At 39.5% G+C, this 26,910-nt stretch overlaps 5 protein-coding genes across 5 annotated transcripts; 2 read left to right on the forward strand and 3 right to left on the reverse strand.

Annotated features, from left to right (window-relative positions):
* The first annotated feature begins 1,186 nt into the window (after positions 1-1,186).
* LOC141691559 (uncharacterized) lies at positions 1,187-3,335 on the forward strand. Its single transcript, XM_074496289.1, has 4 exons — positions 1,187-1,578; positions 1,787-1,906; positions 1,991-2,522; positions 2,604-3,335. Exons 1-4 carry the CDS (start codon positions 1,187-1,189, stop codon positions 3,060-3,062), a joined length of 1,503 nt encoding a protein of 500 aa, XP_074352390.1. The 3' UTR covers positions 3,063-3,335.
* Positions 3,336-5,043: 1,708 nt separating this feature from the next.
* Positions 5,044-5,502, reverse strand: LOC141691560 (uncharacterized). Its single transcript, XM_074496290.1, has one exon. The coding sequence runs from the start codon at positions 5,500-5,502 to the stop codon at positions 5,044-5,046; it is 459 nt and encodes a 152-aa protein (XP_074352391.1).
* A 2,419-nt stretch (positions 5,503-7,921) lies between these two features.
* Positions 7,922-8,428, reverse strand: LOC141691561 (uncharacterized). Its single transcript, XM_074496291.1, has one exon. The coding sequence runs from the start codon at positions 8,426-8,428 to the stop codon at positions 7,922-7,924; it is 507 nt and encodes a 168-aa protein (XP_074352392.1).
* A 2,273-nt stretch (positions 8,429-10,701) lies between these two features.
* Positions 10,702-14,096, forward strand: LOC141690184 (ETHYLENE INSENSITIVE 3-like 3 protein). Its single transcript, XM_074494860.1, has 2 exons — positions 10,702-11,675; positions 12,034-14,096. Exons 1-2 carry the CDS (start codon positions 11,641-11,643, stop codon positions 13,964-13,966), a joined length of 1,968 nt encoding a protein of 655 aa, XP_074350961.1. The 5' UTR covers positions 10,702-11,640; the 3' UTR covers positions 13,967-14,096.
* Positions 14,097-15,341: 1,245 nt separating this feature from the next.
* Positions 15,342-26,555, reverse strand: LOC141691562 (uncharacterized). Its single transcript, XM_074496292.1, has 28 exons — positions 26,271-26,555; positions 26,033-26,178; positions 25,746-25,822; positions 25,390-25,506; positions 25,024-25,126; positions 24,887-24,930; positions 24,514-24,615; positions 23,939-24,025; positions 23,707-23,847; positions 23,180-23,251; positions 22,716-22,834; positions 21,706-21,819; positions 21,507-21,561; positions 21,237-21,316; positions 19,830-19,958; positions 19,581-19,726; positions 19,386-19,465; positions 19,053-19,169; positions 18,713-18,815; positions 18,579-18,622; positions 18,098-18,199; positions 17,556-17,642; positions 17,322-17,462; positions 16,920-16,991; positions 16,706-16,824; positions 15,780-15,893; positions 15,573-15,627; positions 15,342-15,425 (listed from the first exon to the last, which is right to left on the reverse strand). Exons 1-28 carry the CDS (start codon positions 26,414-26,416, stop codon positions 15,342-15,344), a joined length of 2,796 nt encoding a protein of 931 aa, XP_074352393.1. The 5' UTR covers positions 26,417-26,555.
* Positions 26,556-26,910: the final 355 nt, after the last annotated feature.

Here is a 26,910-nt window from a genome sequence, read left to right on the forward strand (position 1 = left end):
TATTTTGTCTTACTTCGCAAGGGTTTTTATACCCAATCCTGCAATGAATGTCAATCTGTTACAAATCATTAAGGAGGGAGGGAAAAGGGGGTGTTATGTCCCTTGTTCTGTCCAACGGTCCGCGAGTAGTGGGCCTCGGCCTGAGCTTCCGTGGGCCTTCGTTACGCGGGCCTGGAGGTCCTTCGGCCCGGTAGCTTAACCGCTTAATGGGCCTTCGTTCAATGGGCCTTATTGGGCCTATGAACAACATGTCCCTGTCCTTCGGCTGGGCCTTCGGGCAGGCCGACGGACACTGGTCTCGGCCCATATTGGGGTGAAGGAACCCTAGGGCGATCGCTTCAGTCCCGCCTCGATCTTCGGTCGTACACGTGGCAAGTTTATGGGGACTTGCAGTGCATTGATGACAGCCGTTGGCATGTCGCTCCATGACTCAATCTCAGCCGTTGAATGTCAGCCGTCTTGATCTGGGACGTCCATTTCAAAAAACCCCAAACGTCGCTCTTCTAAATTTATTTTAGGCGCCTATATAAGCCCATTTGTATGTTTCATTTTCTTTTTATTACTTTAGTTTCTCCATACACAGTGACAAATTGCGGTGAATCTCTGAATCATGGGCAACAGCAACTCCATCTTCCCCAATCATCCCATTTCAATCCAAGAACATCTCCAAATAAGTAAGTCTCTTTTCTTGTTTCCCAATTTTGAATTTGCATGCTAGTTTTCTGTGTTTTAGGGAGTTTGTATGTGGACTGTGGGTTTATTCTGGGTTCATGGAGTTTTTCCTGAGTCTTGTGCGTTGTGCCATTACGTTTTTCTGGGGGTTTTGGGTATTTCTGGGTAGGTAATATAGGTTTCTGGGTTTTACCAATTCTGAGGAGGCCCCAAGGGTTTAAAGATGGCATGCGAGGCGTTTTCTGACCAAGAACGTTCTTCGGGATTTCTTGGTTTTAGAACGCCCTTCGGGAGCCGACCCAGGGCTTAAACAGGTGGTCTGGAGTGATGTTTGCGAAAGGCTCTGTAGGTAAGAATATCCTTCGAGTGGGCTTGGCTCAGGAGCAGCCTTCGGAAACAGCCTCCGGGGTTCTGGTTCGTTCGGTCCTGGGACGTGTACTCGGGTGTTTACTTTTTCTTTTATCTGCTAATCCGAGTACATGGACTAATGTCTCTCTGTTCCTGATACAGGGACATGGACCGAGCAGACCGTCCCCCAGATTCTTGGGACCCCTTATCCAACAGCTTGGTGGGAACGTCTTCCATTCGCCCCGAGCGGACGGGACGGGCCCTATACGGTTCGGCTGCCGACTATCCCGCAACTAATAATAGATCTGAACTGACGAAAGGGCGCGTAGTTCAGATGTATGATGATTACTCTATCCCCCGAGGGCTTTGTTGGCTGTACGCGCCGAGAGAGGGTGAAAGAATCTACGACACTCCCGGGGTACCGGACGGATATGAAGGCTGCGCCGTAGGGATTTCGAAGGCGGCCTTCAAATGTGGCTTAAGAGTGCCACCGTCGAAGCTGATTAAGCACCTCTTCTTCCAGATGGGCATCGCCATCGGTCAGATGGACCCGAACGGGTTCATCCATATCAACTGTTTTCGGAACAGGTGTCTTCACGCCGGGATCGCACCCAGCACTCGCCTATTCTGGTATCACTATGATTTTAGGAGGAATCCAAAGAGTGTTGGTTTTTACACCCCCGTCGGGCAGGGCGACCTGATTGGACGGCGACCAATTCGAACAATAAATCCACTCACACTCATTGGTGCTATGTGAGTGGTCCAGGGTTGGCGACCATGTCGGTTTGGCGGGATGTAAACTCCGCACTGCTTCTCATGCCGAGCTTAACCTTGGAGGAGAAGGAAAATTACACGACGTTGGTGGACGTCAATGTGAAGAAGCTGGGTCCCGGAGAGTTTCGGGACAAGGACTGGCTCTTCAGCTTGTGGGGTGGGGGTAACAAAACTTCTTCCTTGGTCTCTTCTTTAGTTTTGTCCCAGCACCTGTATTTGCTTTTTCTTGTTATGCATTCGATTATATATATGCTTGGACTGACTGGTTTTCCCTTCTTATTTCAGTGTCTTCCAGGGAGGCTCTGATCGAGAGAAAGAAGGCCAGGGCGGCCGAGAAGTGGGCGGCCGAAGAGGCGGCGAAGAAGGCTGCCGATAAAGGGGCTACGCCCGATCCCTCGGAGGGCACAGGCGAAAGGACCCAGACCGAGAAGCCTTCGTCGCCCCGTCAATCTCGAGTGGCCTCTGAGGCCGAGGAGGGGGACGATCTGGAGTACATGGGAGAGGGGAACCCTTCCAAGAGGACCCGGAGCAAGGAGGGGATTATGCGCTCTTATCTCCCGGGGTGGGGCGTGCTCACGTCCGACCATACTGTGTATCCAGCCCGGCAATCCACGAAGGAGGTGGCTTCGGATCTCTGCCATGGCCTTCAGCTCCCGGTCGATCATCCGACCTTTGCTTCGGCCTCTGCTACCGAAGCCTGCACGGAGCTTCTGTCCTTCCTGTCCTTGGTACGTTTTTAATCTTTCTATTTTTCTTCCATTTTTTTCCTTTCGGCATCTTTTAGTAATGTTTTTATCGTCCTTTTGCAGGCTGCCCCTTGGGTCGTAGTCGTGGAGGATAAGGTTAAGGATATGGAGACTCGCATGGTCGAGGTGAAGGAGTTGGAGAGGAGGGCTACGGCGGTCGAGGAGGAACTTGTACGGGTGAAAGCCCAGAACGAGGTCGAAGCCGCTGAGCTGAAGAAGGATAGATCTCGGCTGGAGACCGAGCTGGAGAGGGCGAATCGGAGGATCTCCCATCGGAACGTCCATCTGAAGAGGTCCCGAAAGGAGCTTCGGAAGAAGCAGAAGCAGCTGAACCGGACGGAGGAACGCTGTTTCCAGTTCGGTGCTGATTATGTCCTGGAGAAGGCCCATGGCCTGAACTGGGACTATAACCAGTTGATGGACGACAGCCTGGAGGATCCTATCGGCCGTCCAGCAGTCGAAGTCCCTCCTGTCTCCTCCGGCAAAGACGAAGAGCTCTCGGATGAAGACCCTCAAGCCTAAACCTTCAGCACTGAGGTGCTTGATATGACGGAAGATGATCTTGTTGCGAAGTTTTTCGTTGGTATTTCCATGGTCGTACCCAATTCTTGTAGCGGCATTCTTCGTTCGTCTTCCTGTATTTCTATTTTTTGTAATCGGTACTCTTTGTAATTGGTACTTGTAGTTGGTACTCTTTGTAATTTAACTAGCCTTCGGCATTATTGGTGCCTTAACGAAAAATGAATTGTATCTTTGGCTTCGTTCGCCTTAACAATCTTACAAAATGAATTGTATCTTTGGCTTCGTTCGCCTTAACAATCTTACGAAATGAATCGTATCTCTGGCTTCTTTCGCCTAAACAATTTTAATAATTTGGATAAAATGAATCGTATCTTCGGCTTATTCATTTGCCTTAATGAAATTATCGAATTGTATCTTCGGCTTTATCTTCCTTAACAACAACAATAATAAAATGAATCGTATCTCTGGCTTCATTCGCCTCAACGATCTTATCGAATTGTATTTTTGGCTTTATCTGCCTCAACAATTTTGATAATAAAATGAATTGTATCTTCGGCTTCATCCACCTCAACGATCTTAATGAATTACTGCCTTACTACCCCTCAAGGCCCCAAAGGTTAAAGGTCGAAGGTGAGTTCGGGCTGTTAATCCTTTTACTGAATTCAGGCGAGGGAACATGGGTGCTGATCTGTAAGCGATTGCCCCTAGATCAGCAGGTTATTGTTCGTTCGTCCAAGTGGAGGCCTTCTTCGGATCGCCCCTGAGCCCGGTTTTTGGTTTAATTTTCAATACCTGAGTGAGGCCGAAGGACCATGTTCTTCTTTTGATCGCCCCGGGACAGAGGTTCCTTAGACCTTTTTAATAGTGATTAAGGGAAGACGAATGATAGGGCGTTATTCCAGGATTGCCCCTTAAGGCCCTTAATTCGTGTTTACCAATTTCAAGTTGTTATAATAGCGTAGTGATGTTCGATTTTTGGGCGATTTCCCCTTATGTCTTTTAATTAACAAATTAGACAAGGGCGGCGACCGATGGGTTTATCCTCTTCGGGACCGCCTCAGATAATACTCGGTCGGCCGCAGCACGTATAAATAAAGAAATTTTGACAGGAAATGCATCTTTATTTAATCAGATTGCTTACATTTTTCACATATAATTGAAATACAAGCTTTTAAGAAATTTCTTACTGATAAAATTTTCGAAGGTGACTGGCATGCCAAGTATTTTTGATTGATTCGCCTGACAATGTTTCGAGCTTATAGGTTCCGGGGCGAACGACTTCAGTCACTTTGTAAGGCCCTTCCCAGTTCGGCTGGAGCTTTCCTTGTTTGGCCAGCATAGATGCGGCCAACTCCCTTAGTACTAGGTCTCCTACTCTGAAGGCCCTTTTCTTCACATTGGAGTCATAGTGCTGTGCCGCTTGCAGTAAATACCTCATATTCCTTTGATGTGCGGCTTCTCTTTCTTCCTCCAGCAAGTCTACGTTCACCTTCAATCCGAAGCTATTAGTTTCCATATTGTAGGTCTCGGTTCAGTATGATTCCAAGCCCACTTCAACAGGAACTAGGGCCTCGGTGCCGTAAGCCATTCTAAAAGGAGTTTCTCCGGTCGATGTCCGGGGGGTGGTTTGGTAGGCCCATAAGATCCAAGGGAGTTCTTCTGCCCATCTTCCTTTTTCCTCGCCCAACCTCTTCTTGATTCCCCGAAATATCACTTTGTTCGCCGCCTCGATTGCCCCATTTCCTTGCGGGTGGGCGACTGAGCTAAATTTCTGTTCAATTCCGAAGTGGTGCAGAAACTTGCGGAATTTGTTTCCAATGAATTGAGTTCCATTATCTGAGATGCAGGTTTTCGGAATGCCAAACCGGAGAATGACCTGCTCCAAGAAGAACTTTTTAGCGGCTTCTTCGGTTATGGACGATAGAGGACGGGCTTCGACCCATTTGGTCATGTAGTCGATGGCGATTATGCAGTATTTCGCTTACTTCGTGCTAGTGGGCAGTATGCCAACTATATCCACGGCCCATACGGCGAATGGAATTGGGCTTAGTACATAGGTCATTTCTTCTGGAGGCTGCTTCGGGACATGGGAGAACAGCTGGCATTGTACACATCTTTTTGCATAGTCGATGGCGTCTGCCTTCAGAGTGAGCCAGAAGAATCCCTGCCGCAGAATTTTAAAGGCGAGCGACCGACCAGCCAGGTGCTCGCCGCAAATTCCTTCGTGTACTGCCTCCAAAGCCTGTTGCTGTTCTTCGTTGTTCAAACAGCGCAGAAGGGGTTGACTGACTGATCGGCGATACATCCGCCCATTGATTATAGTGTAGCTCGATGCTCTGTATTTAATTTTCAGCGCATCCTTTCGGCCGGGTGGTAGAATGCATTTCTCCAAAAAGTTCCTGAGGGGGGTCATCCAGTCGCTCCCCTGGTGAATCTCCATTATTTCTTCTCGATCGAAGGCGTCTTGGCTTCGGTGAGGTAAATGGAACCAGTTAAGTTTTGTGTCTCGGCCGAAGCTAGCCTGGAAAGGGCATCTGCCCCAGAATTGTTCTCTCTGCCAATTTGACTTAGTTCAAAGGTTTCAAATGGTAAAGAAGCATCACGTACCTTGGCAGCATAGGCTTTTGTTCGGGGATCCCTTTGTTCATACTCCCCCGTGAAGTATTTCACGACCAACATGGAGTCGCTGAAGGCCCTTAGGTGCTTCGCCTCGAGACTTCGGGCAAGCTTCATTCCTGCGAGGAGGGCCTCATATTCGGCCTCATTATTTGTCAAGGGGAAGTCGAACCTTATAGCTTGGCATATTTCAAATCCCTCGGGGCTGGAGAGGATCAAGTCGGCCCCACACTTTTTTCCGGCTACCGACCCATCTACGAAGAGCTTCCACTTTCCTGGGATCCGGATTAGTTGTTCATCAGGCGAAAGATCCTTCGGACCCGAGAATGTGCACTCAACCATAAAGTCGGCCAAAGCCTGGGCCTTAATTGCCGTTCGGGGAACGTATTCGAGATCAAATTCCCCGAGTTCGATGGACCATGCTACGACTCTCCCAGAGGCTTCGGGCCTAGTCAAAATTTTCTTCAGAGGTTGGCTGGTGACAACTTGGACCGTCCAGCCTTGGAAATAATGTCACAATTTTCGGGAGGCCATAACCAACCCATATGCGAATTTTTCGGCGTTGGGGTACCTTGTCTCTGCGTCCTTGAGGACATGGGACACGTAAAACACAGGATGTTGATTACCTTCATAATTTTTCACAAGGACGGCCCCCAGAGTTCTGTCGGATACAGCTAGATAAAGCTGAAGAGTTTTCTTCGGATCGGGCCTCATCAAGAGTGGTGCCTTCGTCAAATATTCTTTTACTTCTTCGAACGCCTTTTGGCATTCGGGCCCCCACTCAAAATTCTTTGACCCTTTGAGCACGGCGAAGAAGGGAAGTGTTTTCTCGGCTGACCGGGAAATGAAACGCCGAAGTTTGGCGAGCCGGCCCGTCAATTTCTGTATATCTCTGATGCATTTGGGAGGTTCCATATTGATAACTATTTTGATCTTCTCCGGGTTCGCCTCTATTCCCCGGGCGCTGACCATGTACCTGAGAAACTTTCCACTAGAGACTCCGAAGGTACATTTGTTTGGATTGATCCTCATGTTGTTCTTTCGGAGAGTTTCGAAGCATTCCTTTAAGTCTTCGGCATGATCTCGGAATAGTGACTTCATTATCATATCATCCACGTATGCTTCCATGTTCCTCCCGATCTGCTCTTTAAAGACCTTGTTCACCATTCGCTGGAATGTGGCTCCAGCGTTCTTCAGTCCGAAGAGCATTTTAATATAAGCATAAGTCCCCTTCGGAGTTATGAACGCTGTCTTGGGCACATCCCTATCATTCATAGCAATTTGATGATAACCAGAAAAAGCGTCCAAAAAACTAAGTACCTCATATCCTACCGTTGCGTCTATTAGTTGGTCGATGTTAGGCAAAGGGTAGTGATCCTTCAGACATGCTTTGTTGAGGTCAGTGTAATCCACGCACATCCTCCATTTCCCATTCGACTTTTTCACGACCACCACATTGGCTAGCCAGTCAGGATACTTGATCTCCTCGATAAATTTGGCTTCTAAAAGTTTTTCCACTTCGGCTTCTATTACCTTCTGTCGTTCGACTGCAAACGTCCTCTTCTTCTGCTTTACCGGCTTGGCCTCAGGCTGCACATTCAAGCAGTGCGTTGCCGTCTTGGGATCCAATCCGGGCATATCTTCGGGCCCCCAGGCGAACACATCATGGTATTGCCGGATGACAGCTATTACCTTCGCCTTCAGATCCGCCCCCATATTTTTTCCAATTCGGACCATCTTTCTCGAATGTCCCGCATACAATTCCACTTCTTCGGTTTCTGCTGCGGGTTCGGCAATTGGGCTTGAGAGATCAGCCCCAAATTTCTCCAACTCAATGTTCAATGTTTCCCTGCTTCCGCTGGGTTCGGACTCTGCCCGCTTCTTCTTCCCGGTTCCGTCCGGTCCTTCATATTCCTGATCCTTCTCAAGGACTTCGAGCATTATGATTCGGGCGGTTTTCTGATCGCCCCTCATTTCTCCTACCCCTTTTTCAGTTGGGAACTTGAGTTTGAGGTGGGGTATAGACTCCACTGCTTCGAAAGTTGATAAGAAGGGCCTGCCAAATATTGCATTGTACGGGCTTTCAATCCGAACCACATAGAAATTCACCAGCTTCTCGGCGGTATATGGCAACTTGCCCAGGAGGACCGGAAGAGTAATCGTTCCTTTAAACTGAATAGGATGTCCTCCGATGGCATAAAGGGGAGCCTCGTTACAGGGCTCTAGTTGCTCTCCCGCCAAGTTCATCTTACAGTAGGTTTTGTGGAATAGCATATTGGCCGAGCTGCCGTATCCACCATCACTTTCCATATCTTGTTCTGCCCGATGATAGGATTGATGATCAGAGGGTCCTCGTGTGGGCGAATGACATCCTCATAGTCTTCAGTGCTGAAGGTCATGGGCATGTGGGGCTTTGCCTGTCCGAACTGATACAGATTGCACACCTGTCGGGCGTACTTCTTCTTTGCTGTCTTGCTATCCTTATCCAGGATGCTTCCCCCGGATATAGTTTTCACTTCGCCCCGTATCCTGTCCCTTTGCTCTGGCTCATCGGCCTCTACTTCCTCCTCTGGGTTCTCCTTCGGCCCCAATCTATCTCTCAGATCTCGGATGAACTGATTAAGCTTGCCGTCTTTGATCATGCGCTCAATGAGCTTCTTGAGGTGATAGCATTCATCAGTGTTATGCCCCTTGTCCCTGTGATAGTCACAATACTTATCGGGATTTTTCTTGTGGTTCGGGACTTTCATCTTGGCAGGGCGAACGAATCATGGTTTTCCCTTTATCTCATGGAGAATCTTGGAGATCGGCACATTTAAAGGAGTGAACACGGCCGAATCTCTATCTCGACGTCGTTCGGCCCCACGATCTGATTCCTTCCTTCCTTTCTGCTATCCCTCCGGTCAGATCCTAATCTTGAGCCCTCAAATCTGTCGGCTCGCTTTGATCAGTCGTCCCTTCTTTAGTCTTTATATCCCCCAATACTTTCCATCTTACGGAGAATATTCTCGCCTCTTACATATATATCATTTAGGGATTTTGGGGGAAAATCGTAAAGAGATGAGCGAAGCTTTTTACCTTTATAGGGGTCTAGCCCCGCCGTTAGGAAGCCCATTGCTTTGATTTTATCCAGATTGGTGACCATCCCCGCTTCTTCCTTGAACCTAGCGAGATAATCCCCCAGCTCTTCATTCGCCCTCTGCCGACAATGGACCAAGGCTTCGGTATCCTTCGCCTTTCGGCACAGGTGCGAGTAGTACTTTAAGAATTTCCTCTTCAACTGCTCGTAAGACCCGATGGACCGACGCTTCAGGGATTTGTACCACATCGAGGCAGACCCTTTGTGATAAGTCTTGAACATTTTGCACAACATGATATCGTTGTGGCCCATCCTAACCATCAGAAGTTCATACTTTTCACAGTGGTCCTCGAGGTCCCCTTTCCCGTTGAACTCGCTCATCTTGGGGAATTGTCTCTCTTCGCCCGGAGGGGGTCGGTACAGTTCAATCTCTTGTGTTACAACAGGTTCTCGATCGGGCCTCCTATCACCAAACAGGGCCTTCTCTAAGCGATTGAGCCTGAGGCGGGATCCATCGGGCTCTTCATCTGAATCGGAAGAGTAGGGTTGCTTAGCCCTCTTCCTTCGGGGATGCGAATCAGAGTCAGACTCATCTTCTTCATCATACGCCCTACGTTCCCTTCTATCTTTATGTGCTCTGCCGGTTTCTTCGGCCCGCATCGCTTCCCTCAAGGCTTGCTCTTGCAGTTCAATTTCCTCCCTCTGCAGTTGCAGGGCTTTCAGCCGGAGCGCATCGGCTTCTCTTTTCTTGGCTCGCGCTTCCGCTTCTTTGTCAATCTGATCAACTTTGGTCTTAACCTTCTCCGCGGCTTTTTCCGCCCGGATCTTTAGGAGTAAGGCCTCTTCTTCAGGGGTTAGCGTGATAACCCCGTCTTCGTCGACTAGGGAGGATGGTTGTCCTTTATCGGTGAAACCAGGTGGCGGTGAGTGCTCAGGAATTTCTGTCATAGTCTTCCCAACTTGTAACTCTCGTATTTCCCACAGACGGCGCCAAATGTTACGCCCAGATCCTTTCGGTCGTATGAACAGGTTTCGGCTGGATTGAAGATGGCTTCGGCCGTACCTGAAAGTGAAGAGAATGCGAGGGTTTGTACCCCCGATTCACCTCCAGTGTGAGAATCAGAATCTGGCTGTAAAATTAGGGTAGTAATACAAGAGAAGTAGAGTGTTGAGAATGTATCTATTTTGTCTTACTTCGCAAGGATTTTTATACCCAATCCTGCAATGAATGCCAATCCGTTATAAATCATTAAGGAGGGAGGGAAAAGGGGGCGTTATGTCCCTTGTTCTGTCCAACGGTCCGCGAGTAGTGGGCCTCGGCCTGAGTTTCCGTGGGCCTTCGTTACGCGGGCCTGGAGGTCCTTCGGCCCGATAACTTAACCGCTTAATGGGCATTCGTTCAATGGGCCTTATTGGGACTATAACCAACACATGTATTTTTGTGCTCTTTACACGCATTGTTAAAAATATACTCTACTTATAAATTATTTATTTGATAAGTCAAATAGGCTCATAATTATTTCTTTTGACGCCCAGTATCATCTTCCACTTCTAACCATAAAAGCAACATATTCACGAGAAGCACTGGAGAAATAGAAATTAGGTGTTAATTTGGTTAATGGTTAATGAGCTCAATCCTGATTAACGAAAATTAAAATTTTAAATCGGTTAACGGAAATTGAAATCTCAAACATACATATATGTATATATATATATATATATTTAAATTACTACAATTTAGTGATGAGCGGTGATGGTCGTAGGATTTTCCCAGATAGAATCGTAGGAACTATCCAACCACCACTAGAAGATTTTATCTGATCATATATTTTCTTCTTATCGCTAAGATTTATTTTTCCAATACGTTTATTGGGTATGTGTCCTTGTTTTTGGTCCCTCCTCCTCTTCTCTTTCTTCAAGAGTGTTTATATGCTTTTGTGAGCATGGGTGTCCTCCTCTCCATTTGACACATTGCTAAGTTATTTATAATAGTTTGGATGAATCATAATAGCTTGGATGAGTCATTAACAATTAGTTGTCAAAAGGAGTAAGGTCACAGTCTTTCCAGATTTTAAGGGATGACCGGTTTTCTCTTCATGACACGTGTCCAGCAGCTTCTTACAATAGAGCTGAAGGTTTTGTTAGGCTGAAGGGGAAGCCTACAGCTACTTCTTTATATTGCCTTTGGGAGGGAAAAAAGGGACATTCGTAGGCAGAAGACATCAGTAGGCATGAGACATCGAGGGAGTTGAAGGCCAGGAAAATTGGAAGGCCGTAGGGTGATGATCTTGTAGGCGATCATGGCTGAGCCATCATAGCTAGCGGGAACGAGAACTTAATTCTACGAGAACTTAATTGACATTAAATCATTTCCTCCTTATTTGAATATCATGTCATTTCCATCCGATTTCGATTTAATCCATGTTCTCCGTACCCCATTTCAACTAGCAGACACCCCCATGTCGTTCAAAGATCGCACACAAACAGACTCATTTGACGTTTCCGGCATCTACCTCAAAATTCTTATTCTCAAATTTGATTTATAAGCAAATATTTTTTTAGACATCACAAATATATGTTATGTATCAACAAAAATAAAGAAGATAATTATATTACGAGTCCAAGCAGTTGAATACAAGTGTAAAACAAATGCCAAAAAAGCAAACGCACTCTTAAAACCCGAAGAGTCAAAATAGGAATTTAACTCTCTCCTTCCTTCCTCTATATTTTTTACTCATTAAACAATTTTTAATTACTAGTATACCCCTCTCTGTCTGTTTTTCCAGATACGCTGCACTTGGCACACAAAATAATACACACATAAGATCTTGTATATAATTTTATTTTTGCTTTGTTAGGGTTCGAGTCAAATTGATAGATTTCATGGGTATGATGGAAGATATTGTTGCAGATATCAGGTTCTTTTCTTACTTTTTTCTGAACCCATCTTTTATTTTCACTTTTAATTAACAATTTTATGCATGTTTATTATTTTTTATTTAATAATAAAGTTCATATCTTTTTTAATTTTTTGTTGTTTGTTGTATTGGTTCTTGAAAATCTTGGTTACCCTTTTTGTCAATTGAATTTATATGTATGTTTGTATGAGAATTGGGTTTGCTTGTTATTGATTTATATGAGATTTTCAAGAAAGATCTTGTTCAGTTGAAAGATTGGATTTTAATGTGATTTATTGATGTTTAGTTAAAAGGGATTTGATTTTTGTATAATTGTGATAAATTGTTTAATGGGTTGTGGTATTGTGATCGGTGACAGTTCTGATGTTGAAGGTGATGATTTGAGGTGTGGAAATATAGCGGATAAAGATGTTAGTGATGAAGAGATTGAAGCCGAAGATTTGGAGAGACGGATGTGGAAAGACCGTATTAAGCTTAAGAGGATTAAAGAAAAACAGAAAATTGCAGCTCAGCAGGTGGCGGAGCAGCAGAAGAATAAGCAGCAGATTACTGATCAGGCGAGACGGAAGAAAATGGCAAGAGCTCAAGATGGGATTTTGAAGTATATGTTGAAGCTTATGGAGGTGTGCAAAGCTCGAGGATTTGTGTATGGGATTATTCCTGAGAAGGGTAAGGCTGTTAGTGGAGCTTCGGATAATATTAGAGCTTGGTGGAAAGAAAAGGTGAAGTTTGACAAGAATGGACCTGCAGCTATACTCAAGTATGAGGCTGAGTATTTTGCGAAAGCTGAGGGTGTAGGTTGTGAAAATGGAAACACCCAAAGTGTTCTACAGGACTTGCAAGATGCAACTTTGGGGTCTCTGTTGTCGTCTTTGATGCAGCATTGTGATCCACCTCAGAGGAAGTATCCACTAGAGAAAGGGATACCTCCCCCATGGTGGCCATCTGGACATGAAGATTGGTGGCTACGACTAGGGTTGTCAAAGGGCCAGAGTCCCCCATATAAGAAGCCACATGATTTGAAAAAGATGTGGAAAGTAGCAGTGCTTACCTCTGTCATAAAGCATATGTCACCTAATTTTGCAAAGATCAGGAGGCTCATTAGGCAGTCAAAATGTTTGCAAGATAAGATGACTGCTAAGGAGAGCTCGATTTGGTTAGGGGTGTTAAGTAGAGAGGAAGCCCTCGTCCACCAGCTTGTTAGTGAAAATGGAGGATCTGGGATCACTCAGACACCTTCAGGTGGTCATGTTCAGAAGAATAAACCTTCCAACAGTAGTGACAGCGACTATGATGTTGAAGGTGTTGAAGATTGTTTAGGGTCCGTTTCATCTAAGGATGGAAGTAGAGATCAGCAGATGATTGTGGAACCATCGCTTCCTTCTCATATTATATTCCCGCCACTCCAAGGGAAAGAGCAAGCAGATGAGCAACCTAAGAGAAAAAGGCGAAAATTAAAATCAAATGTTTCTATACAACAAGCTGTGCTATCAGTCACTGACCCTAATGATGAGCATCAAAACCCTTTAACCGATGTAAATCAATGTGATGCACAGTTGGTTTTACATAATAATTCACATTCTAGTCAACATGAAATTGATATGGTTGCAGAATTGGGTCTTCCTGATACAGATACCTGCAGACAGTTGGAGTTGCCAGTCCCAGAGTTGAACAGTAATAATTACTTCATGCATGCTTCTGCCAAAGTAAATGCAAGAAGCACCTTTTCGGGTGACAGGTCTGTTCAGTATCCGATGATGCTAGGCCATAAGCTTAATAATCAACAGTTCACTCAAAGACCTCAACAATCTGGATATTCCGTAGTACATCAGGAATCTGTGTTGCCTCAGGAATCTGTGTTGCCTCATGTGTATGGCTCTTATCCTTCTTTGCATCATGAAGCTGAAAATAATGTGTTACGTCAAGGTAGGCCGTATGATTTTCTAAATTCACCGGTCAGCCTTCCTGCTAGGAATGCTGAACAACAGTCTCATATGCTAAATAATGAACTCCAGACTAGGCCAGATAGTTCTGGAGTCCATATGCCAGTACCAGTTCAAACCAGAGGTTCATTAGCTGGACATGAATTTAATCATTATATGAAAAATACGTTCCGCAATGAGCAAGCTCAACCTGTTCAGAATGATTATGGATCTCCTGCAAGTAGCTTGCCGTTAAATTTTATAGATTCTGACAGTACGTTTAATCTTGGAATAACAGATCCAAGTCTAGATGACGAGGATTTAAACCTTTTTCTAGATGATGAAATTATTCAATGGTTTGGGGCCTAACTATTGGTGGTTGAAGATTTTGACTATTCGTGCTTATTTGAATTTCAAAAACCCTCATGTACTTGTTCTGTATGTATGTTTATTTGAAATAATACTAATATTTGATAATTGATTCTTATTATTATCATTATTATCATTTGATTGTCAATTTCAGAAATTTAGATCACACAGTGACTTCAATGGGACTTGAACCCTTGACTTCTTGATACCCCAATAGGGGAGTGGTATCCGCATGAACCCTCTTATCTTGTTACCAAGAGAAGATTGGTGTATGCAGGTGTATACAACTGGTGGATACAGTTATGTCATCTGTATACTTTTAGAAGTTTAAAGAATGAAGCTTTTGATGAAGTAGGTGAATATTTTTTTTTTTGTTTACACTTACTAGTCTGGGATTACCATCTATATGGATGACTGTAATTTATGGTTATACGTTTGTGGAAATGCAGAAAATTTCTAGTTGATTTGTTACAATTGAACATAATTATTTTACTTCCATTGGAGACCATTAAACGAAAAGTTGATAGGTTAAAGTCCATCAATTTGTCGATTACAAATAAATCAATGTCGATGAAAAATTGCAAAATTGGATGTTAATTCCTGAGTTGCTGGATTGGTGTAAAATGGGTGGAGTTGCCCTTAGCACTTACATGACTTCAGGAACTTGAAATTGATGTGTTTCTTGTGTTATCATGTTGGGTGAAGTGATAATTAGTCACAGATTTCGGGAATTTGAAATTATATTTTGTATACGTATATAAGTTTAAAAATTATCAAAATTTTGTTAATAAAAAATATAAAGCTGTGGCAAAAGCTTAGTTAACTTGGTTGGACATTTAAATACTAAAAGAGAAATTATTAATATTTTTAATGAAAATCAGGGGACCGAATATAATTTTTCTAAAGAATACATTTATTTGCCAGAACCGGTTTATTTCTTATTTCGGAAGTTGACATGAGGCACATGAGTCAAAATTAGGTTAATTATTATTTTTATTTATAAGTTGATTATAAGATATATAAGCCAGCTCAAAAGAAAACATCGATTGTTTTCGTGAAACTGGTGAGGAGAGGACGAGAGGTCCAAATATTCAGACAATGGTAGATGACGGTGGGGAAACTGAAAACAGTTTGTATGCTATAAAGAAAAAAATAAATAAAGAAATTTCACTAAATTTGGTAAATAGAAACTCATGATACATTCATCTCTCTACACTGCATCATCTCTATGCCAATATGGCAAGTTTCCAAGCTCTGCTCTTTATAGTACAGAGCAAAATATATCAGCGCATCGATCTGGTACAAAATGGCCATCTTACTAAATCCGAAAGATATATGGGAAAATTCTGACACGATCATAAATGCATAGAATTGGTCACAGGGGAACATCGGACAGCCACCTAGCAGCCATTGCCAGACATTCCTTTGGTTTGTACATCGGAGCTGTGTGACCTCCTCCCTATTTTTATACACCAATGGAAAACAACGAAGTTCAAATTTATAAAATTTTAAAAAAATGGATTAAGAAAATAGTTGACATCACCACCGCAGCTAGCCTACAAAGCTTTTCAGCTTCTTTTCGACGTGCATTACATTATGTACTTGCCTTAACTGTCGCAAAAGTGATACTAAATTCATTTAGCTTGTATTCCTCCGTGTATCTGCATAACATAGACGGACTGTATTACAACTTGAAATTTCTCATGAAGAAAATTCAATTCAGCATTGACAAAGTGTGTGTTTATATTTGTTTTTGTTTTCAGAAAACTGACATGACGCAGAGCAGATGAAAATGTGAATTCTGACAACTTACCCTGCAACTTGATCATCAATAAACCATGGTCTCCAGTTCACATCCTTAGTCAGGTTGAGAGATCTTATCCATTCTAACGTACCAATATACGAAATTACCAAGTCATGATCACCACTGCAATAGGGGTAATAATTGTTTTAGGTTCATCATTAACAAGAACTTGATAGTTAGTCTCATAAAACTTGCAAAAACTTTTTTTTTTTTTTTATGAAAGTGCCCCCATAGAAATTAAAAAACAAGAGGGTGCCTCCCATAATTTACTCGGTGCCCCCCTAAATAAATAATTCTGGATCTGCCCCTGTATGCGTCCATGTTTGGTTGAGGGCTTTACTTGGTAGAAACTAGAAATGAGAAACTCATTCCTGTTAACACAGTACCCCATGGGTCTGAACACCATTCCAGTTCCCTTTCTCTTCATTCACATGCCTATACGTTACGTTACTCGCTTTACTAAAACCTCAAGGTTAGGAGGAGTGCTAATCGGGATCATAAATATTATTCTAACACTTCAAAGCCAAGTTTTGGGTCTGAAAAATGGATATCTTCGCAGAAATAATTTTCCATAGTGTCCAAATTAAATTATAAAACATATTGGAGGTAAAATCAAGAGTGTTCCCTGTAAAATTTTGAAGTTACTACCTCTCCTAAAACCTCAAAGTCCGATGAGCGTTTTATATTCTAACATTATCACCCACCCAAATGTCCCCAAATTTACCCAATATGGAATAATCATTATTTGTGACTTACTTTTTTCTACCTGTTTAAACTCTCTTATATATGTTTCAAACTGATCCATCACTTGGTCTCACATGTGTATGTAGTTTTCAAGTTGGAGTACTGTCAGACTATCAGTATTTAACAAAGCATTTTGGCTGCCACTTTAAAGTGTAAAATCACTAAACAAAGATACGAACTATCGGTCAAACCTGTACGCTAGAACTCGATATTTTTCTTTACTGAGAACATGAATATACTCGAGCACATCTGGGACATCTTTGACATAAGCAATGTTCCTGTGGCACCTCTTCCATTTACTTATCGTATCCTGAAACTCCAAATAGATAATTTCATTTACTGAAATATTCTGGACAAGAGAAGTGCCTAATTACTTAGCCGAGAAAGTTGTGAAGTACAACTTACATTTCGAACATGAAGGGCTTCTTGAACGTGTGGATTATTTGCCCAAGCATAAGATAGCAGGAAATTATATTTCTGCAGAAAAATATGCAATCACCATGTCACAATGTCTTACCAGTCAAGATACTATATGAAAATTGACCTCAGACAAAGTTTGTAATCAAACTATAGCGTTGACAATTATAGGTTGCAGGAACCAAGGAGAGGAATTGTATTATGGACTTAGTTCCTGAACATGAAAATTTTTAGAACGTTACTGCAAATGCAAAAGGAAAAGTTATAGAAATAGGCTTTGACTAATCATTATGTAGAACATTAAGATGGCAAATTTTATATACCGATAGAAATAAATCTTTTCGAGGGTTTGAAAGAAGAATTAAAGAGACAAAAGGAGAAGTAAACTACTCGACACCAAGGTTTATCGTGCCATGATGGGAAGAGGACGTCTCCAGTGATTCTATAATCCGATTGTATCTCATCTGACTCTGGTAGATCACCACCACAGTTCACTTCCAAAATATGTTCAAAATCAAGTCTTGAAACACACTAATAAATCAGAGCGGAAATATCACCATTAGGAATGGAAATTAGAATCGTTTTTCCTTAAATGTCAAAGATTTTTGTTGTTGTCCTAAGTACCTCTCTCATAAGCTCAATTGCATCACGACAGAGAACATTGTTGGGATCCACAAAAAAAAATTCGCCATTGCAGTGTTTTTTGGCCGACTGCAGATACACAAAATTGATATTGTTAGTGACCTAATGATACCCTGTATCTGTGGAATGAAAGTTACATAATCAAACCATAGATCCAGGTCTAGCAAATTCATGTTTTCTTACATTTAATATGAAAAAATATTTAAGCTAAGAAGTAGTACAAATAAATAACAAAAAATATGATCTAAAAAGAACTAAATGGCCAAAGAGTTGAACATGTTGAATATCAATATAAACACAAGTAACACATTATGCTTTGTACTGTGGCACTCAACAGAATCATGACGTAAAAAGAATAGACGTACATAAGATGAATCATACTATATTAGAAATGGTTAAGATGATAGGGGAATGATTGGGCATGTGTTATTTAGCAAAAAGAGAAAATGCTTGGGCATTTGTTAAAGTGTTCGAGAAAAGATTCAACTAAATTGTTCAGTATACAAGGATAAAGCCTTTGTTACCTCGTAGTATGCATCTGAAATCAGTCCCATTCTATGTGCAAAAGTGAATTTTGAATTTACTGCGCTTTGAGGATTAATTAACGGGTTGCCAAGTATGTATCCCTGTCATCAAAAAATTCATGATACAGGCACTAACAGTTTAAAAGATAAATTTTAACAATTTATTATAGCTGTAGTTAGATACGTGAAACTTTGACATGAAAGAAATGTAAAACCCGGGCATCTGAACCATTACATTTTTTATGACATATTCCTGCTAATGAATTGAGTTATTTCCTCACAATGCAACTCCAGATAACATCAAATTAATGTAATGGCAATCACATATAACATGGTTAAAAAGGCAGGCACGTAGTTATTATCAGCACGAATACAATTCAAAAGCTAAATGTTTCTTACTTGCCATTTGCCAATACTCTTAGTTATTAATGGTTATTATAAACAAGGAAGAAGAAAAATATAGAGTGGACAGAGAAAATACTTGAAGCTGTAGAGACTGATAAGGCTTATCACAGGCTTCATCACCTGCTACGAGCATAATGAAACTTTATTAACTTACCGCAAGTAAAATTTGAAAATGTCACTATCATAAAGTTAATCGCTAGCTTAAAACACCTTTCGCTATTTCATAAACAACCAGTGGTGCAATTTTTCCACCATAGGAATCACCAGCAACATAAAGGGGGTTTTTGGAAAATCTTGGGTGATCCAGTAACCACTGCAAACATTACAGACTTTCCAAATTCAGAAAATGCATAAAACAAGCTCACACATTAGCATACAAACTTATGCTAATTTTACTCAATCTAGTATTGTTCTCAGAAGTATGTCAAATTATCAAATATGTAATTAGTCAACAGAATACAAAACATCTGAAATCACTCAAACAGTACACATACATTTGATTTTTAAAACTGTTTCACTAAGTTTGATCATATATAACTCTTATTAATACCTCTATCAGAAACTTGGCAGTATCCTGTGCCGTTTTTGTATCAGTGTTGTAGGGCTCTGAAGTTGCATAAGAAAATCCAGTTCCTGCAGGTGCGTCTAAAAAGAGCATGTTTGCAATCTGCATAGATTAAAAAATCAGTTACTATAAAATTTAATCAGCTGCCATTACTCACTAAGTGTATTTATTTAAATAGAAATGATAAAATTAGTGGCATATTAGGTGTCTCAGGTCACTATATAATTAACTCGCAATCTGATTTTCGGAAAAATGTCTATAGTAACCCATAATGTAAAGAAAAAGACCAGGTAATTAAGTTGATATTAGCAATAGCACCTTGGTCCATGAATAAGGGTTCAAGGTGAGTGATGGTAAGCCTCCTTTAAAATCTTGAAAATCAGTGTATTGTAATGGACCTGCAAATGTTATAAACTATACATTACTAACATCCTATTCGCTATCTTCCACACAAAAATATAAACATTCGAGCTATTCGAATTTGACTTGTTAAAATCTCAAATAAATGTTTACCAATTTCATAAATAAGGCCTGAAAAACCAGAGCAACCAGGGCCTCCACTAAGCCAAAGCACGAGAGGGTCATTTTGAGGATCGTTTTCGGACTCGATAAAATAGTAAAAATAATTCACATCATTCAATCTATCAACTCTCACATATCTGCACAAATAAAACACATATTAATAGAACACACACATTTTCAGTAATATAATCGAAACTGCTTAAAACTTTTGCGTATAAAACAGTAAAAATGAAAAGTTACCCGGTTTCAAGATTGAAAGGCAAGTCACCAGAAAAACCAGGAAGAGTCTTGATTATTGATTTTGAGGCAGAACCAACAATGTTGCAACCAATGTGCAGGGCAAGTACCAGTTGAAAACTAGTTAATATTCTCAAAGAAAAACCCATAGCTTTGTGTTGTAATATTTTTGTTCAATCGGCTACATATTCTTATATATATATAGAGCACACCCGAAATGGGCCCACAAAATATGGACCCAGATGAAAAATGATATGGAAAAAGAACGAAAAAATAAATAAGGTAAATGCCAACTATGAAGTACAATTTTAGAAACCGAAAAGAAAAATATTTTTTATTTAGAAAAATGTGAGTACATAGTGATATTTTGGAAAAGCATTTATAAATATTGCATAATTTAAAATAAGTGATAAGAATAAATAATGTGATATATGGTGTCATTTGATTTAGAAAGGGAACATGAATAAGTATTCTATATACTGAATATATTACTATTTTATTAAATTTTAACTTTTTCTCGTTCGATGCATATTTGTAAATAGAATATTCAATATTAATGATGACACATCCGATTTTAAAATACATTTTCTATGTTGAAACTTACGGTCAATTTCCTCTATTAAAATTTATAATTACATTGAAAATTTATAGTTTTTATTATTTAAAGAACTGTTATTTTAAATGTTTCAAAAGTATTGCATTTTCTTACAAAGGCGAATTAAGTGCTAAATCTGTTAAAATTTATAAATTTCTTATTTATTGAGTTTCTATATAATAATTGTTAGAGAATAAGGATTATAAGGAGGAAACTTTCCTGTAATAATGATTCACCTGTGTGTATTATGTTTAATATTCTAATATATATTTTTCTAATTGAAAAACAAAAGCAAAAATGGTAAGTAAATATTAAAACAGATTACTTGTGTAGATGTGTTTTTTTTATGATCTCAGGAGAAATAATCTCTCAGGATCCATGTTCTCTAATTTTTATTTGGTTATTAATGAGTAAATTTTTTGTCCTTTGTAACAAAATGTATTACTACTATACCTGATACTTATAGGCATGTACATGTAGTAGTCGGAGCATAATTTGCACCAAATTTGCTTACCCGTAAGAACCTTTACTATTTAGAGTTTTTGGGATTGGAAAATAAATTATGTTTTTTTATAATAAAAAAAAAACAAAACTAAATAACAAAATAAAACTTATAGAAACTTTAAAGCAATTTCAGTAATTTTAGAATATAAAATCTCATGATCCATGGATGCTGGCATGGTCATCTCTCTGGCACTTAATCATCTATATGCCAAGATGCCTGAGTTTTACTAAGCTCTGCTCTTTATAGTACAGATGAATGTCTCTATGGGAGTTTTTGGATATGGTCATGTATGCTTAGAATATTGCACTACAATGGAACATTAGATAGCCACCTAGCAGCCATAGCCAAACATTCCTTTGGTCTGTACATTGGAGATGTGTGACCTCCTCCCTATGGAAAAAAACAAATGTGAAAACTGGTGAGATCATGTGCTTATAAGCTAATGCTATAGCTTATAATTGAGGTTAATCTTCTACATAGATTGCTGCTAGAGGAAGCAAGTATAAGTTGCATTAAAAATAAAAAAAGGTCTACAGAGGCTCTCTTTTTTCTTGCAGGGGTTTATTACAAATGTACTTGCCTTAACTGTCGCGAAAGTGATATTGTACCCATGTAGCTCATATTTCTCGGTGTATCTGTATAGCATAGAGACAGATTGTATTATAACTCCAAAGTTCTTAGGAAGAAAATTCAAGTAAGTTGGTCCGTAGTTTTTGTTTGCAGCAAACTGAAATGTGATGCAGAGTGAGATGAAAATTTGATGAATTCGGACAACTTACCCTGCAACTATATCATCAACAAACCAAGGTCTCCAGTTCACATCCATTGTAAGGTTGAGAGATCTTATCCATTGTATTGTATCAATGTACGGAACTATCATGTCATGATCACCACTGCAACAAGGGTAATAATGGTACTAAGTTCATCAGTATTCAATTACACGAAGTTGATAATAGTCTCATGAAACTTGTACAAACTTTTCTCTAAAACTAGCAAACATTTTTGTTTAAAACAAATTTCACATCTTTTATTCTCCGGTTCAAGAGGCTTTTATCTTACTATATAAAAAAGGCCATAATTGTTTACCTGGGTACCAATTTATTGAAATAATATAAAAATAAATATAACATACCGATACCAATTAAGGCTATGCCTGCTCTGGGTGGATTGGTCCTAAAAGAAAATATATCCATCTGCATACTAGGCCTCAGGCTTTAGTGACCAGAAGCAATGCAAAGTGTGCACATGAGAGGCCGAGAGGGCCATTTGTTTTGTTTTATTTGCACCCGGTTAATGGAATCAGAACATTATTCCTATGTGTTCATGTTTTGTTGAGGTGTTTACTTGGTAGGAGTGGGGAAATTATTTCTACTAACAGGGTAAATCATTCCTCATTATACCCCTGCGGGATTGAAGACCATTATTTAGTAAAAAAGGATTGAAGACCATTTAAATTCCCTTCCTGTTCATTTCCATTCCTATCAACCACCCGACCGAACGCCACCAAAGTTACCTAATGTGGAACAATCATTACTCATCAGGCTTAATTCAATCTAGCAGTTTGTAATCTCATCGTTGTGTTTCAAAATGACCCAATCACTTGATCAAACTTTAATAATCATGCTTCTATTATACTCTATCAACATGTGATTAAAATTATGTATAAGCAGTTTTCAAGTAGTTGTACCTTAAAGTACCTTGAAGAGACTATCAGCTATGTAACAAATCATTTTGACTGCCAATTCTTTGCGTACAATCACTAAATGAAGATGAGAATTATGAGTAATACCTGAATACAAGAACTCGATATTTTTCCTTAGTAAGAACAAAATGATACTCGAACACGTCTGATACATCTTCGACATAAGATATGTTCCAGTTGCACCTCTTCCATTTACTTATTGTGGCCTGAATGCCAAATAGATAATGACTTTAATCAAACCATACGGTATACTACGCAGGCAACAAAATTATGATATCATTTACTGAAACATTCGGGGCAAGTGAAGTGAGAAAAGGTCTAATTACTTAGGGAAATGTTATTTCCAGAGCTCTTTTTTTGTTTCCAGAGCAAAAAAATTGCAAAAATACCAAATTACCCTTATATTCATATTTTCAGGGCTTTGATTGTAAATGCAGGGAGGGCAATTTTGTCTTTTCACACTAATGTTGCTCTGGAAATTAAAAAATAGCTCTGGAAATAACATTTTCCATTTATCCTAAGAAAGTAAAATATTGTAAAGTGTAACTTACATTTCGAACATGAAGGGCTTCTTGAACGTGTGGATTATTTGCCCAAGCATAAGATAGCAGGTAGTTATATTTCTGCAGACAAGTATGTAATCACCATGTCAATATATCTAATAATTTTAGATACTTCAACTACTGAAGGTTTCAGGAACTAAGGAGAGGTATTGTATTAAAGACTGAGGTCATCAACAAGAAAAATTCCGCAATTTGTCTGCAAATGCCAAATGAAAAGTTATAGAAATAGGTTCTGACTGATCTGACGGTTCAATGGTTGAAAATATAAAAGATGGCGTGAAATGGTTTTAAAATTGGTGTTTTAGTATCAGGTTAATTCTAAAATTCCTTTGTACTGCGAGTATTCTTTTTCTTGAATCTTCCGCGAATTTGTTTGCCTTGGTATATTATCAAGTCTATGATAAATCATTCTTTTTGCAGAATATCAAAAACATTAAGATGACATATGTTACATACTGATAAAATTTGATCAGTAGTTATAAAGCAGTAAACAGACAAAAGGAGAAGTAAATTACCCGACACCATGGTTTATCGTGCCAGGATGGGAAAAGGTTGTCTCCAGTTATTCTGTAATCCGATTGTATCTCATCTGGCTCTGGTTGATCAAGACCACAGTTCACGTCCAAAATATGTTGACCATCAAGTCTTGAAATGCACTAAAATATCAGAGAGATAAGATCAGTTAATAATGAAATCAGAATCTTATTGTGTCAAAATATATTAAAGATCTTTGGTTGTCCTACGTACCTCTTGCATAATCTCAATTGCATCACGACATAAAACATTGTTGGGGTCTACATTAAAAAATTCACCATTGCATTTTTTTGTGGCCGACTATGGACATACAAAATGAAATATTGTCAGTAACTCGCTGATCTGTGGAATTATTACCAAAATCAAACCATAGATCCAGTTGTAGTGTTTTTCACATTTACAATGAAATAACTATCAAGCTTAGAAGAACAAGTTTAAATAATTAATGGGAATTTGATCTAAACAGAAGTGCTTTTCTATATATACATGGACAAACTCTTGTACAAATAGGAACTAGATAGGAAGTAATGAGTTGAATACATTGAAATTTTATATAAACAAGAGTTACACTGTGTTTGGATGGTGAGAGTGAGACTTAGCAGAATCATGACATCAAAAAATATATACATACATAAGGTGGATCGTAGCATATTGGGAATGGTTAAGATGCTAGAAAGAGTGATGAGAATGTGTTATTTAACCAAAAAAATGATCGGGTATGCCTTTAGCTGTTCGAGAAAATGCTTTACTAAATTGGTCTAAATATACAAGGATAAAGACTTTATTACCTCGTAATATTCATCTGAAATCAGTCCCATTCGATGTGCAAAAGTGAACTGTGAATTTACCGCCATTTGAGGACTAACTAATGGGTTGCCAAGTATGTACCCCTATTGTCAAAAAATTCACAAGTGCGAACAGTTGAAAAGAGAGAAGTTAAGAATTGCTGATACTTGTAACATTTGACATTGAATTGTGGTAAATGTAAATTCAATTGCAATCACATATAGCATGACTAGAAAGGCAGTCGCATATATATTGTCAAAACAAATGCTAGTCGAAAGCTAAATGTTTCGTACTTGTCAATACCCTTATTTATCAAGCTCTTCTTATAAACAAGGAAATAGAAAAGGTAGATTAGATAGATAATAGATTATGTACCTGGAGCTGTAGAGAATGGGATGGCATATCACATGATTCATCACCTGCAATATGAGCATTATGAAACTTTATTAACTTGTTGCACAACTAAAATTTGAAACTTTTACTATCATAAATTACTCGCTAGCTTAAAACACCTTTCGCTAGTTCATGAACAACCAGTGGTACAAGTTTTCCAGCATAGGAGTCACCAGCAACATAAAGGGGGTTTCTTAAAAATCTTGGATGATCCAGTAGCCACTGCAAACATTACAGACTTTTCACATTCAGATTATGGATAAAATTGGCTCACGCATTAGCATACAAACATATGTCACTAAATATATTATCATTTACAGATGTATGTCAAATTATCAAACATAGTCATTTTACATTAATAGTCAATAGAATACAAAGAACATCTGAAAACACCTGTATAGTACACGAACATGTTCAATTTTTAGAAATTGTTTTACTGAAAGTTTGATAATATATCACTGTTATCTATAGATTATTTAGCTTGCCTCTATCAGAAAATTGGCAGTATCCCTTGCCGTTTTTGTATCAGAGTTGTGGGGCTCTGAAGTTGCATAAGAAAATCCAGTGCCTGCTGGTGTATCTAAATAGAGCATGTTTGCAACCTGCTCAGATTAAAAAATCACGCACTACGAAATTAGATTAGGTTACAGCAAGAATAATCATCAAGTCTAGACATATAAATTTATCTAAACTACGATCAGTGACAAATTAGGTGTTTCATGTCACTTTATAATCCATTATATAACTCGCAATCTGATGTTCAAAACAAACTCTATAGTAACAAAAAACGTAAGAGAAAAGACCAGGTAATTAAGTTGATAGTAGCAGCTAGCAATAGCACCTTGGTCCATGAGTAGGGGTTCAGGGTGAGTGACGGTAAGCCTCCATTGTAACCAGTAAAATCATATCTTAATGGACCTGCAAATGTTACAAACCATACATTGCATTCACTTTCGACAAATTTATAATTTTTTTGTGCTCTCGAATTCACTGGACTTCATTTTCACCATCTTAAATTAATTTTTTCCCAAATCACCTATACACTAAATAGTTAATAAATTTACAAATTGTGTCTTATTAGAAAATTAAAAGTAGTAGGGAAATATCAAATATAATTGAATTGATTACCAGTATCGTAAACAAGGCCTGAAAAACCAGAGCAACCAGGGCCTCCACAAAACCAAAGCACAAGAGGGTCATTTACAGGGTCCTTTTCAGACTCAATAAAATAGTAAAACAGATTCACATCATTCAATCTGTCAACTTTCACATATCTGCAAAAAAAAAAAAACATAACATAAATTAAAAATCACACATGTACAAGTACAAATAACACATGCAGATGCAGTAGAAAACAAGAAATTACCCAGTTTCAAGATTGAAAGGCAGATCACCAGAGAAACCAGGAAGTGTCCTGATGGTTGATTTTGAGACAGAACCAACAATGTTACAACTAATGTACAGGGCCAACACTAGCTGTAAACCAGCTATTATGTCCAAAGGGAAGCCCATGAGTTTGTCAAGAATCAGGGTTGTAATAAAGCTCTAAACTTAATGTTGTATCAAAAATGTTGCTACACAATTCAAGCAGATGGATGCTTCATTCTATTAATGACATAAACACACACGGAGGAAATGGTATCACAATTCATTTGTTCTTGTTCTTTTGTTACATGTTAACTTTAAAATTTGGACAGCTTTAAACGGTTGTGTTTTATTAAGAAAAAAAGAGTGAATCATCATCTGTTCATACATTTACTACACGTGTTATAATCTTTTGAAGAGCAATTTCTTGATTAAAAATATAATAAATGCAAAAGTAAGTTTCTATATATAGTTACTATACTTTCTTATTCTTGTTTTTTCTTATATGATTATAAATTTGATATTAAATATGAATAGAAATGACACCGTTCATTAATTGTTCGTGTCATTTTGTACTGACATGAATATCATAAAATAAATAGTACTCCACTCAACAAAAATATCATTATACTACATTTCAT

This window comes from Apium graveolens, chromosome 10 (genome assembly GCF_009905375.1).
Source record: "Apium graveolens cultivar Ventura chromosome 10, ASM990537v1, whole genome shotgun sequence".
NCBI classification, from domain to species: domain Eukaryota; kingdom Viridiplantae; phylum Streptophyta; class Magnoliopsida; order Apiales; family Apiaceae; genus Apium; species Apium graveolens.